This window comes from Ceratosolen solmsi, unplaced genomic scaffold (genome assembly GCF_000503995.2).
Source record: "Ceratosolen solmsi marchali unplaced genomic scaffold, CerSol_1.0 scaffold14, whole genome shotgun sequence".
Classification (NCBI taxonomy): Eukaryota; Metazoa; Arthropoda; class Insecta; order Hymenoptera; family Agaonidae; genus Ceratosolen; species Ceratosolen solmsi.
Window position 1 is genome coordinate 6,951,546 of NW_011948420.1, and position 18,437 is coordinate 6,969,982.

An 18,437-nucleotide genomic window follows, 5' to 3' on the forward strand; every position below is an offset into this window, starting at 1 on the left:
GTGTAGGCTTCTTCAAGAGTGGTAAGCTCAAAATCCTTATTACCTATTTCCATATTCCTTACTCGATCGTAACCAGAAGGCTTTCCTGAAATTAATTTAATTAATTACATTTACATACACTTATTCTTCAAAGAAATAGATTAATACATAGAAAATCATTTATGAAATTTACTTAATATAAATTTAGCATAAATCACTATTAATATTTTTTTTTTCTTTTTTTTTTTTTTTTTTTTTTACCAATCATAATGACAAACATTTGCAAAATCAAATTAATTTTATGAATTATGGAAAAATTAATTTACAAAATAGTTGTCAGTTTCAAATAAAGTAAAAACTAACGATAACGTACCTCCTTCGGTATAAACTTGACCGAACCTATAGTAACACATCTTATACATTAAACAATTAAGTAACGTAGGAGTTCCTTCCTTATCAACTCTAAACTCTCCAGCTGGATTATAGTAATCCCATTCCGATATCAATTTTCCTTTTTCCGTACTTCCAGCTATTCTCACCATCCATAAGAACTTATTGAGATCTGCATGTGAGAATAATTAAAAAATTTTGTACATAAAATTAATGATTTTAATGATTATAATTACAAAGTGCATATATTTATATTATGAATAAAACAATATTCATATTTTATTATTATAGACTAACTATAATTAAAATTTTGAAACCTACCATCGGACGAATAACCTGTTAATCCTCCAAAAATAACAAGCACATAATTAACGTCAAGCTCTCTCATAATTTCATAAGACTTTTCTTCTGTGCTTGCCATCGCTTGACCAACTCTTGATATATGCGTATTATTCCAAGTATTGTTATCAACTAAAATAGTCCGATTAGCCATCGCTGTTATTTGATAGCCATAATCCCACCAAGACATTACCTTAGCATCCTAAATGTCATTGTAAAATATATGATTACCGAGTAGATAAAGTAAAAATAAATTAATAAATTATTATAAAAACCTCTGGCGTATTCATACGTAACCAATAGTAAGCTTCTCTAAAATCGTCAAAAATCATTCTGCCACCATCTGGAGACCGAGCTGACAAGACAATACTTGGTGAACTATATGCTTCAACCGTAACCCACGTACAATGTAAAGTGTACGAGAAGAACAAAATGCACATTATCATAATAAAAAAAGTTGCAATCTATATAAAAATAAATATAAATTATTTTCTTTCAATTCAATCAACGATATTAACATTTTATTTTATTTGAGTTTCATTTAATTTTCTTTAATATTCATGTTACAACAAGATAAGATTAGATTTGTTATTAATACGATAGTTTCATGTATTTTAATTTTACATTAGTACATTAATTTTAATAAGTTAATCGTCAAATTTTTACTTATGCAACCGAAAACCAATATTAATACTTGTGTTTATACTGGAAAAATATAAAAGTAGTATAATTTTACTTTACCTCGCTTCTTAAAACATAATTATTTTCAAATTTCTTTAATTTTTTATCTATTATTTTAGTATTATCGATTTCTTTCATATATTTAAGGAGTAAAGAAGATGCTCCAATTCCACCTAGAATGCACATGACTGGCGCTAGCACCAACATTAATCGCACCATTACACCCTAAAATAAATTAATTACTTTATAATAAATATATACTAAGATATCTTATTTTTCATTCATACATTTCGCTCATTGGAATATAAATAAAAGGGGATAGAAAATAAATGATAAAATTAATTTTTACAAAATGACCAATGAAATATAATTGTAAATTTCACGATTCCAACATCATTATGCAACATCACACTTATTATACATTTTTACATTAGTTTTATCATACAAAAATTTAAATATCTATATTTTGTAGATCGAAAACAATTAATTAATCAAATAATTCTAACAAAACATAGTTTATTTCACAAAATTGAACATCAAACAATTTAACTTTAAATCAGAAGTAATTTGATTAAGTAATAAAATCTTTAAACTCTATTATTTTAAATTCTTAATTGTAATGAAACAAAATTATTAGATAAAAAAGACTTACAGCTATAAGTTACTTACAGCAAAATATAGACTTGTGGCGCCATATAAAATTAAGAATATATTTGAATCTGTTAGTTTGGAAAAACAAAAATATAAGCCAACTGGAAATAGAAATACTAAAATCTGTAAATCAAAATAAAATGAGCTCCAAGAAGTTGGCTGATGCTCTGATACCGATGCTATAATTGGAATGTGATTTTTGGCATACGAAGGATCTAATAATGAATAAAATCGTCCAGTCCATGGAGAAATTTTTCCTGTAAGCGTTAAAAGGACTCCGGTAAAAGAAGAAACAGTTAACGTTGAAATTATCAGTCCTTGGAATAATACATCAAAGTCAGCTTGTGATAATTTACTGCGAAGATAATCAACAAGAGCATGTATCTGACATAATCCAAAAACAACTATTGCCTAAGAAAAATTAATATTACATTTGATTAAACAATATTCGAATAAAATTCGTTTGAAATTGAATTTTCAATTAGAAAAAAATTTCACAATTATGAATATTAATGTACGTAGTTACAACTTACAAGCATATGCTCGGAGCTCTGAACAGGTTGAAAGCCCACAAATGGAATTTGCATTGAAAATATTGTTCCCAAACAATATAATATACTATATGCAACATAAATTCTATGTGAAAATCTACCAGTAACCATTAAAGTCAAAACATGTAACGGTATGAGGTTTATTAGGAAAACGTATCCTCCCCACGACGATACCATATAAAAGTATGCAAGAGCAGTACAAGTTGACCAAAAAATTGTCCCAGTTTTAACTGCTTTAATCCACATATAATAGGTAAAAAGCATACAAAAGATTGCTATGCCTTCGTTATCGTAAGATCCTGCAACCGATCTAGAAATATAACCAGGTACTATAGCAATCATTGCAGCCGCAAATAAACCCGAAGCAGCATCCTAAAAAGTAGTCGCAATATAAGGATAGAAAGACTAATATTTTGAGACGATCATATAGTATAATGAACAATATACTTTTAATTCTTTTGTCAGCAGGTATGTTACAATAGTTGTAAAACTAGAAAATAATGGAGCAAGGAAAACACAAACATTTCGTATATCTATGGTAATGTTTAACATCCATCCTAAGTGATAGAAAGCTGCCGAGGTAACCATTAATCCAGGATATATTGTTCCTACATTGAATTTAAATACATTAGAATAAAATGTAATTGAAATATAATTTCTTTCTCACTTACACAAGTGAATTATAATCTATATTACTACAAACGTTCACACATTCTTACGAAACTTGATATATATTTCATACTTTTATTATGTATCGACTATTTGATATAAACATATACAAATTTTCTTTAATTTAATTTAACACCACTTAATTGTGCATATTATAATTATGATATTACATAAATAAAAGTAGAATTATACATTATAACCTACACAGAATCAAATAATACTGCTTTCTACAAATATATATTTAATAAATCAATTAAAAGTATAAACGTACCTCCAATGATCCTGCCTAATGGATACCATACTCGATCGTCGAACCAATTGAGAAAATTATAAAAACCTTCTTCAGCTAAGTATTTTGTTGTTCGATAATTAAAGTAAGGATCGAATTCATGAATGACACTTTCGAATCTTAATACCGAAAATAATCTTGTCGCAAAGGCTAAAATAATAAGTAATTATTAAAATTATAATTATTATTTAGAATTAAAAGAATTGTATTAATTATTGGCATATTGTTTAAATAGTAACGCACACAATATTGCTGCAAATGACAAAATGGTCAATTTTAATAAAGTTTCTTGTTTCTGTGCAGATATGCGAAGACCTTTAGCTTTTAGAAGGACTCCCATGGCTTATCTGAACAAAAATAAATGAATCTGTCTAATAAATATAGCGATAAAAATAATTAAATTTTTATTTTTTTTTATCAAATATATTTGTATATCGATCAATGCATATATATATATATATATATATATATATATATACATATATATCATGCAAATAAATTTTCAATGTATCCAATTGTTATTAATTTGTTATTTATTCATCAACATTATTGAAAATAAATATTTTTAAAAATTCGATAGAAATAAATAAAGATATCAACTTAAAAACTATACAAATCAATTTATAAAGAAAAACAATTTTGAAAATTCATCAATGTACGTTTTATTTCTTTTTCTAATGCTAAAATATAATTATTAAACAAAAGGTAATTGAACCACGTATACAGAAAATGTTCAAGAATTATTTACCGGCCGGCGTTAAAACGTTATATCTAGAATAAAACTATTCACTGAATATTTGATTATTACCATATTTAAATATATAAATAAAACAAGATCAGACTTACTGTTTCTTTAATCACCAACTAAATTAAAATTATTTGAATCATTAAAACGAAAATAATCATTTACTCCTTAGAATCACAACAGAATGGGAGTACGAGAAAAGAAGAAATAGGAAATATGGGAAAGAGATTTAAGTAATTGAAAGTTGAACCAAGAAATTTTAACGATGCTAGCGCTCGTTCTAGAATTTCGTCGAGATTATGAATTAAATTCGATTTCTATCGATGCTTCTAAATTTACAATAATTGTTATTTTATGCACATAGGGCATCATTTTTCAGCGATAGATATTGTAAAAAGACTGTCAAAATAGTTGAATAATATTATTATTATATTATATATCATTTAGAAGTGCAGATTTTAAAAACACGTATTATCGACGATGAAAGAAACGGCGAGATTTTCGATGCTTAATACCTTGAAAACATTGTTAAGAAATTGTTGTAATCATACACTAATCCGGATAAGCTATTGATTACTATGTATTTAATAACCTCTTAAGGTCTTATATGACAAATACATAAAGATTATTAATGAAAAATCCTTCAAAACGTATTACAAGCATAAGCATAACTAAATGAGTGTTGTTAATTTTAATCGTTTTTTAAATTTTCCCTGCCCAAATTAAAGATGACATTAATACAAAAATTTATTTTTCAAATGAATTAACAGAATAGTTACTATAATTTTCATAAATTGATCATTTTGTAGAGAAAAATTTATAATGCCGTTATCGTCAGTATTACAATATTGTAATATTTTCAATTATTACGTTCATTGGGAGAAACTATCGAAGAAACTTTTGTTAAGATATTAAATAATTTCAAGTTAATACGTATAGGTTTAATTAAAAATATTCAACAACTTAAATTAATCAAACATTAATTTTACTTTATTAATAATGAATGTGATAGTTTCTATCTTTATAGGTCGGATTTTTTTTTAGTAAATCTCAGAAATTCGTTGATTTGATTTTGGATTAAGTGCAACGATTCGACGATGAATAGTATATGTGTTTTTTAAATCATTTATTTATTTATTTATTTTTTGTTAAGCACAACTCGATGTTGTTCTGAATCACAATAAACATTGCATTTACTATTTGACGTAATATTGTAATAATATATTGATCCTCAAAATATCTTAATTTCCAATAATATATTCGTTAACACATAAAAATAGATAATTGCATTAGGAAAAAAAAAAACAAGAAAGAAAAAAAGAAAAAAAGAAAAAAAGAAAAAAAGAAAAAAAGAAAAAAAAAACCCTAAGATCACTGAAATTTCTCCAAAATATGGAATAAAAAGGCGAAAAGTATTAATCTACATGAAAGTGATTTATCTACAGATGAACCGATTGGTGTACATCCCGTACGCTCGTGCACCCGCATAATCCGCATATGCGCCCTCTTTGTCTTACGTCAGCAATTTCTCGTCCTCCTGTTTCTTCTCTGCTTTAGGCGAATACATTTACGCGTCTATCGCGTACGAGGGATGGAAAATTATAATCGCGTATGCGTATTAAGAATTCAAGCGTATTGCATTGTAAAAATAAAAATAACGCAAATGAACACGTATTCGGATTTATTTTATTTATTGTTTAATCCGCGGAATGTAATAGCGCAAAGTAAGACAATTTATTTTAATTCATTGGCATATCTAAACTAACGTTTAATCATCATTTTTCTTTTTTTCCCTACCCCCTTTATTTTTATTTTATTTCATTATATTTTAATAATGCAATTTTCATGTACTTTCCTTCAATTCTCCTTAATTTGTGTTTTCTTAACTTTTTCTCAAATATGCTTTTCCACCTCTACGTCAGAAGTCAAACAACAGAACCGAGAACGATAAATGACTACCCATGCGTGTGCATTTAATTTTATTTATTAAACCACACGATATTAGTAATTGGCAATACACAGGGAATGGCGAAAATAATTTTAAGGGTAAAAAGGAATCAAAATTATTACTAACATTGAGGAGAAAGAGCGAAAGAAAAGAGAACATATTGATAGGAATCGTTAATCGATCGCTCCCTTTAGCAAAACTTTAATAATACCACAGATTTCCATTGGTTATGTGAATAATTATTAATAGAAACTTTGAGCCCCGCAAGGGAATCACATGTCCGTGTCGTGAAAGTATTACCAGTTACTCAAACTCTCTTATTTCTTATTCATTGAATCAGTAGGCCAGTACGGAGGAGATTAATGCAGTCGCAACAGTCGTAATAGAAGAAAGAGCACGCAGGAGTGAGAAAAAAGAGACGTAAGGCAAATGCTCGCTCGCTGTATGTGTTTATAGTGGCTCGCAACCACGTCGTTTTACAATGATCGTCTTTATTTATCCTATGAGAAGGCAGAAAATAACGGAATAAAATAGAGAATATCGTCTAATCCGTATGGATGATGAGCAGGTGGAAGTCCGTGGCTAAAGGGGCATATTCTCGTCATCTCCTTTGAAAATCTCTCGAGAAAGAGAAGGAACGGAGATGGGAAATTGTGGATTCTCGCGAGAAACCAGAGCATTGCACTATATACTCTAGCGGCTCGTCCGAGAGATCGGCGAGAATGACACCGTCGGACGTTTTCTATATCTTTAACGCGCGCGCATTCGCCTGTCCCTTATGAAAGAAATATATTCTTATATCATAGCACATTTAATACCTGTCGACTTTTCAACTTTTATTAGCGTGTGTCGTGCGCGCGTCTACGTGTGGGTGTGGCGCGCGCGCGCATTTGTAACACTAACGAGGCAAAAGTGTGTGCACGGCAGGTACTTCGCCCTCCCTATTATAATCAGCAGTAGAGTGCGCAGCTCCCAGACTGATTCTCGTGTAAAAGTGAGGCGCTGCTAAACGACTTATGGAAGACCGATATATGCTACCTCTCTCTCTCTCTCTCTCTCTCTCTCTCTCTCTCTCTCTCTCTCTCTGTGTGTGTTATTTCTTCTTCTTCCTTCATCATACATAGAGTATATGCGTGCACGTGCGCTCGTATAATTTGCTCCAACTAGGCTTTTTCTTCTTCAATTTCATTCTTTGGCGTTTGCCGAGCCAGCGCCGAACGTTTGAATACGAGTGCGTGTTAAGGTTAAGAAGACTCGTAATATATACATATATACATACATACATACATACACACATATATATATATATATATATATATATATATATATTCTAAATCCGTTTACGCGTGTCATATTACGCGATGATTTTAGCATTTTGTAAAATATGGCTTCCATTCTGCAATCAACAATTGCATCCATTCAACAATAAACATCAAACAGATACGAGAAAAAAAAACCATTTATGCGTTGAATAATTGAACTTTTAGTCTCATAGATTATAACCCCATAATCATGTAGACAACTTTTAGATAAATCACTTGGTAATTATCATCGAATAATCGAATAATATAATAGACCATTCGCTTTCTCGTATAACGCGCGATGCTCTCCTTAGCAACAATATAACTATATACTAATTAATGCCAAAGGTATTGTCAATTATTTAAATTCTCACGCTACGGGAGTACTAAGTTCAGTGGGCCACACTTTGCCGTACGCATGCGCACACCAAATTGCAAACGTCTATATTACCAAAGTGCTTGGCAGCCAAGGTGCAAAACAACGCAAATTCGTAGGCAGCAAGTGAGGCGGCGTATTTCCGTGTCATCCCCCTATCCTCCCTCCCGCCACCCACTAAACCCACCGCAGCCACCCACGCAATCGCTCTCCCAATCTCTCTCGCACTCGTACTGTTGTACCTCATTCCTACATACGTAGAATAAACGCATCGCATGCATATAAACATAGCTACATGAGTCGTATCTTTGCACTCCCCGAAAGTAACAGCCTCTCGAGCTATTTATACTATATACATGTTATTATATGTGTCGACATGCCTTATCAAGTATTATAAAATTATTTGGACGAAGAAAAAGAAAAGGGAAAAAAAGGGGGGGGTGGAGGAGAGAGAGAGAGAAAGAAAAAACCCTGAATTTGTCTTGCCGATCAAAAGGCAACGACGTTAAGACAAGAGTAAAAGATTCACTACTCGAGCTGCTCGCGTTTCTCTCTCGGAGAGTTGCTCGCTCGCTCACCGCATCGAAGACGTCGCGAGAGAGAAAGAAGTTAAAGGAGGCGGACTGGCGGGTAGTGCGCGTGCGTGTTTCCTGCGCACGCGGCCGTACTCACCATTTAGAAAACGTCGGTTCGACGAGTGAGAGGAGGAGGCAGCAGCAGCGACGACGACGGCTACGACGACGGACGAGGAAGACGACGACGATAGCGTACCGCTAGCACGCGTAGCCTCCGTTGTGCCCCTACGAGAGGCTAGGGTGGCCGCCGTCCAAAGGGAAGAGCGAGAGAGGGAGTGGGGAAGAGAGAAATAGATACTGTACACGAAGCTGCGATAGCCCGGACACGACAGCGTCGAGGAGGAGAGAGCGAGGGGACTTTCTTCTTCGCTCTCTCGCTCTCTCTCGCGTGGCGCTCGCTGCTGCCCGCCAGCAGCTAGTGCGCGAGCCCCACCATCCAGGGCAGCGACGACGTCGTTCTCTTAACTGTGGTAAACCCTGGATAATGAGAATCAAGAAATAGCTAGAATACAAATTTTTTACGAATCTTCGTCGGGAGTTAAAGTTTAGTGTATTGGTTGAGTTTAAACGTCCTCAGGAGTTCAGCAGAGAGGTTATTGCCTGCCAATAAAAGAGAGTGTGTAATACGGTGCGTGAGATGTGATAAAGAATATTAGTTTAATACGTATACCTAAATCTATATATATATATATATATATATACATACATACATACATGCATGCATGCATGCATGCATGCATATACGCATACACGCATCCACGCATACACACGTACGCACATACATATATATATATATATATATATATATATATATATATATATATGCATATATAAGATACACACACACGCATGCATATATATATGCATATAACATACGAGCGCACATAACTTAACATACATTAATATACATAAATATTATATATATATATATATATATATATATATATACACATATATATATATATACATACATCTGTACCATACAACTGTATATATATATATATATATATATATATATATATATATATATATAAATCTATATATGCAGATATATAGATATATTTATATATATATATATATATATATATTTATATATGTATATTTGTGTACAGTGTATCTAGACCTGTTGTATGCTCTGGAATGAAAGACTAAAAAGAAGTGTGTTATTAAATAAAAGTTTGTAAGAAATTAAGAAAACAAGAATAGTTTTCAAGATAGAAACACACTCGAAAAGCTGGGATTCAGCAGAGTAGCAGAAACGACGAAAAGAAACCAACGGCGTGGCCAAGGTGGTGGCCAATCATCAACAAAATGAGCGGTCGAAGCAGGACCACCTCCTTTGTCGAAGGGACCAAGCCGTTGGTTAATCCAACGCTTGGTGGAATAAAAATAAGTAGTGAGTACCGTAAGATGCAATATATTATATTTACTTTCATTTTTCTAAAATATATGGATGTAATTTCAATAAATTTTAAAGGAACAACTTAAAATTTTCTTTTTGATATTTCTGTTGAAAAATAGGTTTACATTATATTGGCGTATCATATATTACAATTGAATGAAAGCAATTAATATAAATATTTAATTTTATCTATTAATATTTATAATGAATTCATAATGCTAATACAAGCATCAATTCTTATTTAAAAAGTAATTAAACAAATAGTAGATTAGTAACAAAGTTAATTATCTCGGTTATTATATTGAAAAGATTGTTTCTTGGCATTTTAAGCGATTTATACTTTGATCTGATTTAAGATTCTGATTTTCAATTATATATAGGTTACAAATTTTAAAATTGGTATTATAATTGAAAAGTTTAATTGTTTACAAAATTGCCTCATTTATAATAGAACATTAAGGGTTTAGTCAAATATGTTGTAAAATAATATTTTAAAGAATTATATTAATAAGTTAACGAAAGAATTGTAAAATATTTTTAAATTATTGAAATAAAATTGTATTTAATATATATATATATATATATGTATGTAACAGTATAATTATAAAAATTGTAAATATCTTTAATAGATGTATTATAGTGTATTAATGATTCAAGAAAACTTATCATTAATTAAAACTATAAAAACATTAATGAAATAATTTTATAAAAAATTTTTGAATTTAATTTTATTAGTATGTCGATATTAAGTATATAAAAAAAAATTCTTTATAATAAAATAGCGATTGTTTAAGTTATAAAGAAGAATTAATTATTCTTCATTTCAGTTCAGTTCATTTAAGAATTTCAAAGAAATAATCTAACTTAAAAAGTAATTTAATAGAATTAGTTTGTAACTTTTTAATGCGGAGTATACCGGATTGTAATGTTAAACCTTAATAATTCAGTGAATATTACAGTAAATATATAGAAAAAGATATAGTAAAATTTTAAGGTTTTTATTGCAAATATTACTTAATAAATGTAATAATATGTCTAATGCAAAATGATGTTTACAAGTGGAAGGTTATGTTACAAAGTCAAATATATTCAATTACTATTATAGAATATTTTAAGGAATTATAGTGAAAATTCATTTAGTAAGTGGTAATAATTTACAAAAGCGTATTAGAATTATTTTTATTATTTTCTATTCTATTGTATTATATTCTATTTTATAAATAAATTTAGATAAATTAATAACTAATATTGGAAATTTTAATAGCTAAAATAATGTGCAATCTGTCATACAAATATTATGATATCGCAGAAATAATCATTCTCAAAATATTGTTACTTTAATTGATTTAATGTTGGCAACATTAAACCCGAGTATTACTTACAGAAGTACTTAATAATTAATGGATTCTTTGATAACAGGCACTTAAACAGCTTTTGTTCAATATGCCTCTAAATATTTCCAGATATTTATTATTATAAATTAATGGAAGCACCACTGTAAACAATAGAATTTTGATTGTTATTAAAATAATTCACATTTTTGTAATTGATGTTGTATTTCAATAAACAAATGTTGTAAAGCTATTAAGTAATGTTAAATTCGTAATTAAATTAAATTCTTTGTAATATAAGAAACTGCTATCAGTGCTCAGTGATATTATCAATTTTGAATTTTAATAATTTTTACAATACTTTGATTTTATTATAAGGGATTGTGGTTTACTGATAATATTTTCTTACTTCTTAATTTTTCTAACATTATGATAACTGGAAAAGGACAGGATGTTAGCAGTTCAAGGGTTATGGAAAGGAAAGCCTTGATCTCGCTCTCATTATTTAATTCTGCCACGTTAACTAACTTGTATTTCTATCCTTTTCTATAACTTGTTCGATTTATATTTTATCCATATAAACTGGTTTTATTATGCGAATAATCGTTTCAATTGAATCGGTCACTATTTTGTTAATCACTAGAAACAAATAATGAGTAAATCACTGAGTAAATATTATTATGATTTTATATTTTATTAAAGATTATGCATTTGCTTTTTATTTAATTTTCAGTCAAATTTTATGTAATCTTGAAGGAAATTAAATCTGATTTCTAAATGATTAAAAATAATTTTTTTAGTTTTATTAATGTATGTTGTTGCTGTTATTATTGTCTTTTTGTGTTGTAAGGATTATTAAAAAGTTATTTTCAATTATTAATAGTTGGAATAAATTCGTATATGTTGTTTTTACAAAAAAATTTTCTATGGATACTTGTCAAGTATCAATCAAAATTGATGGTAGTATTTTAAATTTATATATGGTTATATTTACATATACACGTTTATATACCGTACATGTAGAATAGAAAAATAGAAAAAGCTAAAAAAATTTGTAATAATAGACTAATATTACTTATCGATATATCGATATATTGATATAACGTTTAATGCTGAAAATAAATATAAACCTTCGTAGGAAAAAGTACAAGTGATTTTCTCGTATGATAAAGTAATAATAAAATCTATAAAAATCAATAAATTCTATCGAATTTAATGCGCGCACCTGCGTCCCCTTTTATCTCATTATTATCGCATTTTATCGGTCATTTACAAGCAACGCAAAATCAGCGACCGTAAACGTTATTTTAGCTGCGAAAAAGTGAAGAGATTCTACCATCGACTTTTCATTTCTTTTCATGCACAGAATTTGATATGTACGTAAGAACACGTAGTAATAGACTATGTCAACCCTTTGCCCTTTTCATTCACCTTCGCAGTCACATGCGAAAGTCCCCTTCACCTACATTTCCCAATGGTCCAGTACAGCTTTCGTTGCTTCGACGTGTCCCACTGTCACATCTCCTGTAAAATTTCTATAACTGGCGCAAGTACACAGGCAAGATATCTACGTGTGTAGAAAGTGGAAGGTTAAGAAATCGAAGAAAATGAGCGAGGAGAGAGAGAGAGAGAGAGAGAGAGCAGAGCAGAGCAGAGCAGAGCAGAGCCCATCCCTTGTTTTTCCGGGCGGCTGCGCACACGATGGACTGCCATTTTCGTATCGTCGCGAAGGGAGTAACTTACGTCCGCTTCTACTGTGACACTGGTGGCCAACGAGCTAGGGAGGGAAGAAGTGATAGAGAGAGACAGAGAGAGAGAGAGGAGAGAAAAAGAGAGCGAGGCGGGGAGATGGTGAGATGGTGGGAGAGAGAGAGAGAGAGAGAGAGAGAGAGAGAGAGAGAGTATTAGCCCGATTCATGACTAGGGCGTATGCCACTGTCATATAGATGATTTTTCGAATTTTGCTTTGATTAGTATATGTATATGAAATAATAAATAAAACTTATTTTGCAGCAATTTTTTGTGAAAAATAATGCGTGAATGTAAAAGTTTTGGAGATTTGATTGTAAGGAAAACTTACACTGATTTCATTGGTTTGAATATCCCACCTCTTATTAATCAATTTAATCATTTAAAATATTATTGGGTATGAATAAAGTCAAAAACTGAAAGTGTATATGATATTCCAATTATTAAAATTATAGTATATTATATTAAATTATACATAATTATTATTTCTTGTAATTTCTAGTAATAACTGTATTGTATTCTAATATTGTTTTCTTTGTGGAAAGGATTTTTTTTTTATGAAAATAAAAATTTCATATAAACCATAATTTCATAACAAATGATAACATTTTATAAAATTATCCAAAGAAAATTGATTTTGGATATTACTAATGAATAGTAATAATAAAATGATGTTATAATTTAATGGTTAATTTTATTTTTAAATACTTAATCATAATACTTTCTCATAAATACTGTATTTGTCGATTGCATCTAGTTCAGCTTATGATACAATTGCATTTTACATTGATTTCATCATACAAGTATAGGCATCTAAATAAATGTTCTTAGAGAAATTAAAAATTTGACGTATTATACATATTTGTATTTATTTTTTAATTTTGCAATACGATAAATAACTAAAAAGACCATTTTCTTTGTGATAACACTGACTCGATACTCTCTTAGCAAATTTATACAGTAATTTTATTTTTTTCCGAAGATAATTTTCCACAAATAATATGAAATCCATAGATCACAAGTAGACTTTACAAATGAAAATAAAACATCCAAACATTTGAAGATAAACAAACGCCTATAAATAAGTTTTAATGTTTCCAATAGTAACAGTAATAGTAATAAGAATAATAGTAATAATAACAATAAAGCATAGAAATAAATCTTTGACCACTCGTTAAAATTAATATAATTAATTCATAAAATAATATGTTATTTTAATATTATATAACATTATATTACAATGCTTCGACTTAGTAAAAAATGAGATATTCTTCTAATTAATAATTTTATAGTTACTACAGCGTTGCCATTTTATAAAATTCATTTAATTTTCTTAAATTTACTTTAAAGAGTTTTGTATTCTCTTTATTTTATAAAATTATAAATATACAAGACGGAAGAGCAAATTGAAAATCATTATTTTACAAAATTTGATTCAAGAATTATTTTATGTACATTATTGATATGTTTCTAATGAACGAAGTCTAAGTGCTGTTTTAATGCTTTTAAAAGAAATGTTTTTCATGATCAATTTTGAATATAATAAGAATACGTTTCTTATGAAACAAGTGTAGGTGTAGTTTTAATGCTTTAAAAAAAAAAAGAAAAAAAATTCAATTTATCCTTATGTTCTTAAGTCAAATGAATTTAATTAATTTTAGAACAACTCATTTTTAAAAATATTTAGGCCGTTATTTTACCAGTACTTTTTGATATTTTGATAATATTAAGGATTGCAATTTGACTTTTACATTACTTAAGCCATATTTTATATAAAAATAAAATTTCAACAATAATATTTATAAAACATGTAACTTATATTAGCAAAAAAAAAAAAAAAAATTCCTACGTTTGCTCGTAAGAGTATGTAAAATACGTGTTGAAAGAATCTTATTGTATAAACGAAGTTGATGTTTAAATATAAGTGTCAAATAAAAATTATAAATATCATTCGAGTGGAATATAATCAAAATGAATGGAAAGACCTTCCATCTGAATCCGTCGACTGTTGAACGCTAGACTATGTAAGTGTTGGTTGGAATGCGAAAGTGTAATTACTACAAGTAGTTACCGAGTCTTAGGAGTCATCGCCTCATTGAACAATTTGACACGACTTGACACAACTTCTGCGTGAGGCAAGGGAAAATCGTGTGAGGTACAAAATAAAAAAAGTACCGAGTTGAAACACATGACATAAAGAATGAATTTAGTGACTCGTTAATTACTGCAGTTTAATTGGCACGCGAGGATATCATTGGCGCATGTAACTTCATGTTTCAGGCTTAAGGAAGCTTTCGAACGGCATTGGGCGAATAATCATTGACGGCTTCCATCTTATCGAATCGCTTCCCGATGCTTTTTTTCTAGTCTTTGATTTTCACATGCCATGGCTTTCATTAATGTGGCTCTCACCGTAGCGAAATGTACGTGAGAATTTATTAACGGTTAAAGTTATTGCCGTTCGCGTAAATTGCACGCTTATAAATATTAATGTTTTGAATTACAAGTGACTCAGTGAGAAAATGTGTTGGGATTTGGATTCGCTAAACCAATGACTGGTATCTATCTATATTATTAGTTACACAAATTTGTCAATTTATTTACTATTTGTTATAATATACACATTAACGATTAAATTTATTCTTAAGCTTTGGATTATACAATTCTTTTTAATAATAATGTCATAATAATGTCATGAAATTTGTTTTATAATATAACAGACTTCAAATAGTATTGATTAGAGTCTTATATTAAAAATCTTCATCTAAACTCTAAATATTAAAATTTATTTTTATCCAATTTAAAATATATAACGTTTATATGTAAAATTAGTTGAGTTAATAACTTAAAAGTAATCCTTTTAATTGCAAGATTTCATTTTACCAGCTATATTAATGACTCTGGAGATTACTAAATTTAAATAGTCGTTCACTATGAAAATAAATAAAATATTTCAAAATTGTTTTAACTTTTGATATTTTAAATAAATACATGTCTAAGCAATTAAAATTACTTTAAGAGAAAATTTTAATTAATTGAAATGTTGATAAAATAATTCCAATTGAACTGCATTGTTGAATCTGTATTATTATTAAATTCCATCGTACTTGTCCTTTTTATTTAAAAAAAAGCTTAAAAAAAAAATTTTCATAGTTATTCCTTAGTAATTTTTCGAAAAACTTTATTTATACCTTTAAAGTAAAATTTCTCTTTATGGCTTAATGTTGATGAATCTACATTTACCACGATCTTTAAAGTGTATGTATGTATGTATGCACACACACACACACACACACTCACACACACACACACACACACATCCTTTGTCCAAAAACATCATATGTATTTCATCTCCGTCTGCTAAATTCTCTCTTTCTTTAACTTTTACTTTCATTCTTACTTTCACTCCCACACTCACTCTCTTACACTCTCCTTTCTTACTCTTTCTCTAAATCAATTGATTAGTTTATTCGGATTATATAGCAAAGTGCGATTCATAATGTACACTATTTGCTATTGAAATATTTGCTAAAATATCTTGTTTTTTCGAATACACATAAAGCTGTCAATCATGAATTTTACAATGTTCTTCAACTTCTTTATACATATACTATCGATCGTGTATTTATATTCATGCTCTATTCTAGATTTCATTTATTAATAAAAGGTAAAATATTATATTTTTAAATTCACATCGATCTATTTCGTTGACATTATTCATAAATTTATTTATATTTTTCTTACAAAAAACCTTTCACGTTTCATTTATTTACAATATACATCAGTCAAATTAATAAGTCATATTCAGAAGTTTTTGATGTATTCTCTCTTAATAATTATTTAAATAAGGTATAATTAACACGCATACTATAGGATATTTTTTATGGTTTTATGACAAATAATTACTATTTATATAAAGCTAATACTTGGATTAAATTTTTCTTTCAAATATCTTCCGATAAATTGATATAGAATAAAGAGATAACGTCGATAAAACAATGTCAGGGTCATTTGCAATTTATATTATCTCTTTCAGAAATGCACACTAAATTTGTTAGTTACGTTTGGTTCGTTTTGTTAATAATTTTTTCATTTATAGATCATTTACGTTTATAAATATATAATGAAAACATATAACTTTGAACATTCCAACTAGCTAACTCGACGAATAATTATCTGTATGTACTAATATATGTATATTAAACTAATACTAAGTTTAATAGTACAATATAGTAAAAAAAAAAAAAGCTACTGCAATTAAAATGCTGAGCATCTTCAATGGAAAACAATAATAAAACCTATGGAATGATGAATGTAAGCATTAAGTTTTTAATATATATATAATACGCATGTGATTTAATTATTGAAAAATAGAATTTAAATTGTTTATTCAATAATATTTTTAAATTATTTCTCGGCGATAAGACAAACCAACTGCACATTATATGTATTTTTTCAATCTTTTAAATAAAAGTAAAATAAAAGAATCATTACATTCTATGAGAAAGAGGATTTATTTTGATTATGTATTATAATACTCAATAAATTGGTTTTGACTGTGATAATGAAACTAATCTTTTTAAATCCTACGAAACCTTTTAACACTTGATTTGTACTTCGCAAACATATCTTCTTAAAATTTGTTAATATATAAAATGATTATGCAATTAGTTTTGTAATAATTATATAATTATTTTTACTCTTTTTTTTTAATAATGAATGAAATAATATTATTTTGGCCGATGTATTTAGTATTTGTATAAACATGCAAAATAACTATTTTTTATAGAAAATATTAAGAAAATATAAAAAAATTTGAAAATCAATAATATTCTTATGTATGTCACTTAATTTAAATAAATATCATGTTAATTTAGCTCGTCTATTATGACAATCCTTTAATGAAAATATATTTGTACTTAAATTGTTCAATTTATGATACATTGAAGTTTTGTTTATATTAATTTTAAATAAAACAATATTACCTGTAAAACTATTTTCAAGTTATTTTAAATAAATTAAAAAGAATGTAAATTGTATTACAAATATAGCCGATAAATTGCATTTAAATTTTTTTTCTATTGGTCCCGTTTTTTTTTTTTTTTTTTTTTTTTTTTTTTTTTTTTTTCATGAATTAATGAAATAATAATGCTGATCATGTCGAAACACATCGATAATTATGAATCGATGGCATAAATAAGCTCTAGTCAAAATATATCTGGCTTGATAGATTTTTCAACAATAGTAATAATATGTTCCAATATTTAAAAATCTGTATTTAAATATTTGAAGCACGTTCATTTTTCTTTAAATCTCGAAGCGCTCTGTTTAAATAAAAGCATTATCTGTTAAAAGCATATAACAGCTGCCGATCTGTTATTGTGACAGGTGTTGGTGATTTATTTGATTAAAATAATGACTGTATAATTATTTTTGTATATTAATTGAGAAAAGAAAAGGT

The 18,437-nt window shown here is 28.4% G+C and overlaps 1 protein-coding gene across 2 annotated transcripts in view; it reads right to left on the reverse strand.

Moving 5' to 3' along the window:
* Window positions 1–8,668, reverse strand: part of Stt3A (catalytic subunit 3A of the oligosaccharyltransferase complex) — an 8,909-nt gene extending 241 nt beyond the window's left edge. The window contains exons 1-11 of one of the 2 annotated variants that reach the window (XM_011498078.1): window positions 8,592–8,668; window positions 3,793–3,896; window positions 3,532–3,699; window positions 3,039–3,199; window positions 2,574–2,963; window positions 2,059–2,451; window positions 1,450–1,614; window positions 984–1,172; window positions 691–910; window positions 353–541; window positions 1–85 (exon numbers count right to left, since the gene is read on the reverse strand). The exon at window positions 1–85 is cut by the window's left edge and continues 241 nt beyond it. In XM_011498078.1, the coding sequence (XP_011496380.1) occupies window positions 1–85; window positions 353–541; window positions 691–910; window positions 984–1,172; window positions 1,450–1,614; window positions 2,059–2,451; window positions 2,574–2,963; window positions 3,039–3,199; window positions 3,532–3,699; window positions 3,793–3,889 (2,057 nt within the window). In that variant the 5' untranslated portion in view covers window positions 3,890–3,896; window positions 8,592–8,668. Of the gene's footprint in view, window positions 86–352; window positions 542–690; window positions 911–983; window positions 1,173–1,449; window positions 1,615–2,058; window positions 2,452–2,573; window positions 2,964–3,038; window positions 3,200–3,531; window positions 3,700–3,792; window positions 3,897–4,395; window positions 4,510–8,591 lie in introns of those variants that run through there. The other variant, XM_011498077.1, reaches the window with a different exon arrangement.
* Window positions 8,669–18,437: the final 9,769 nt, after the last annotated feature.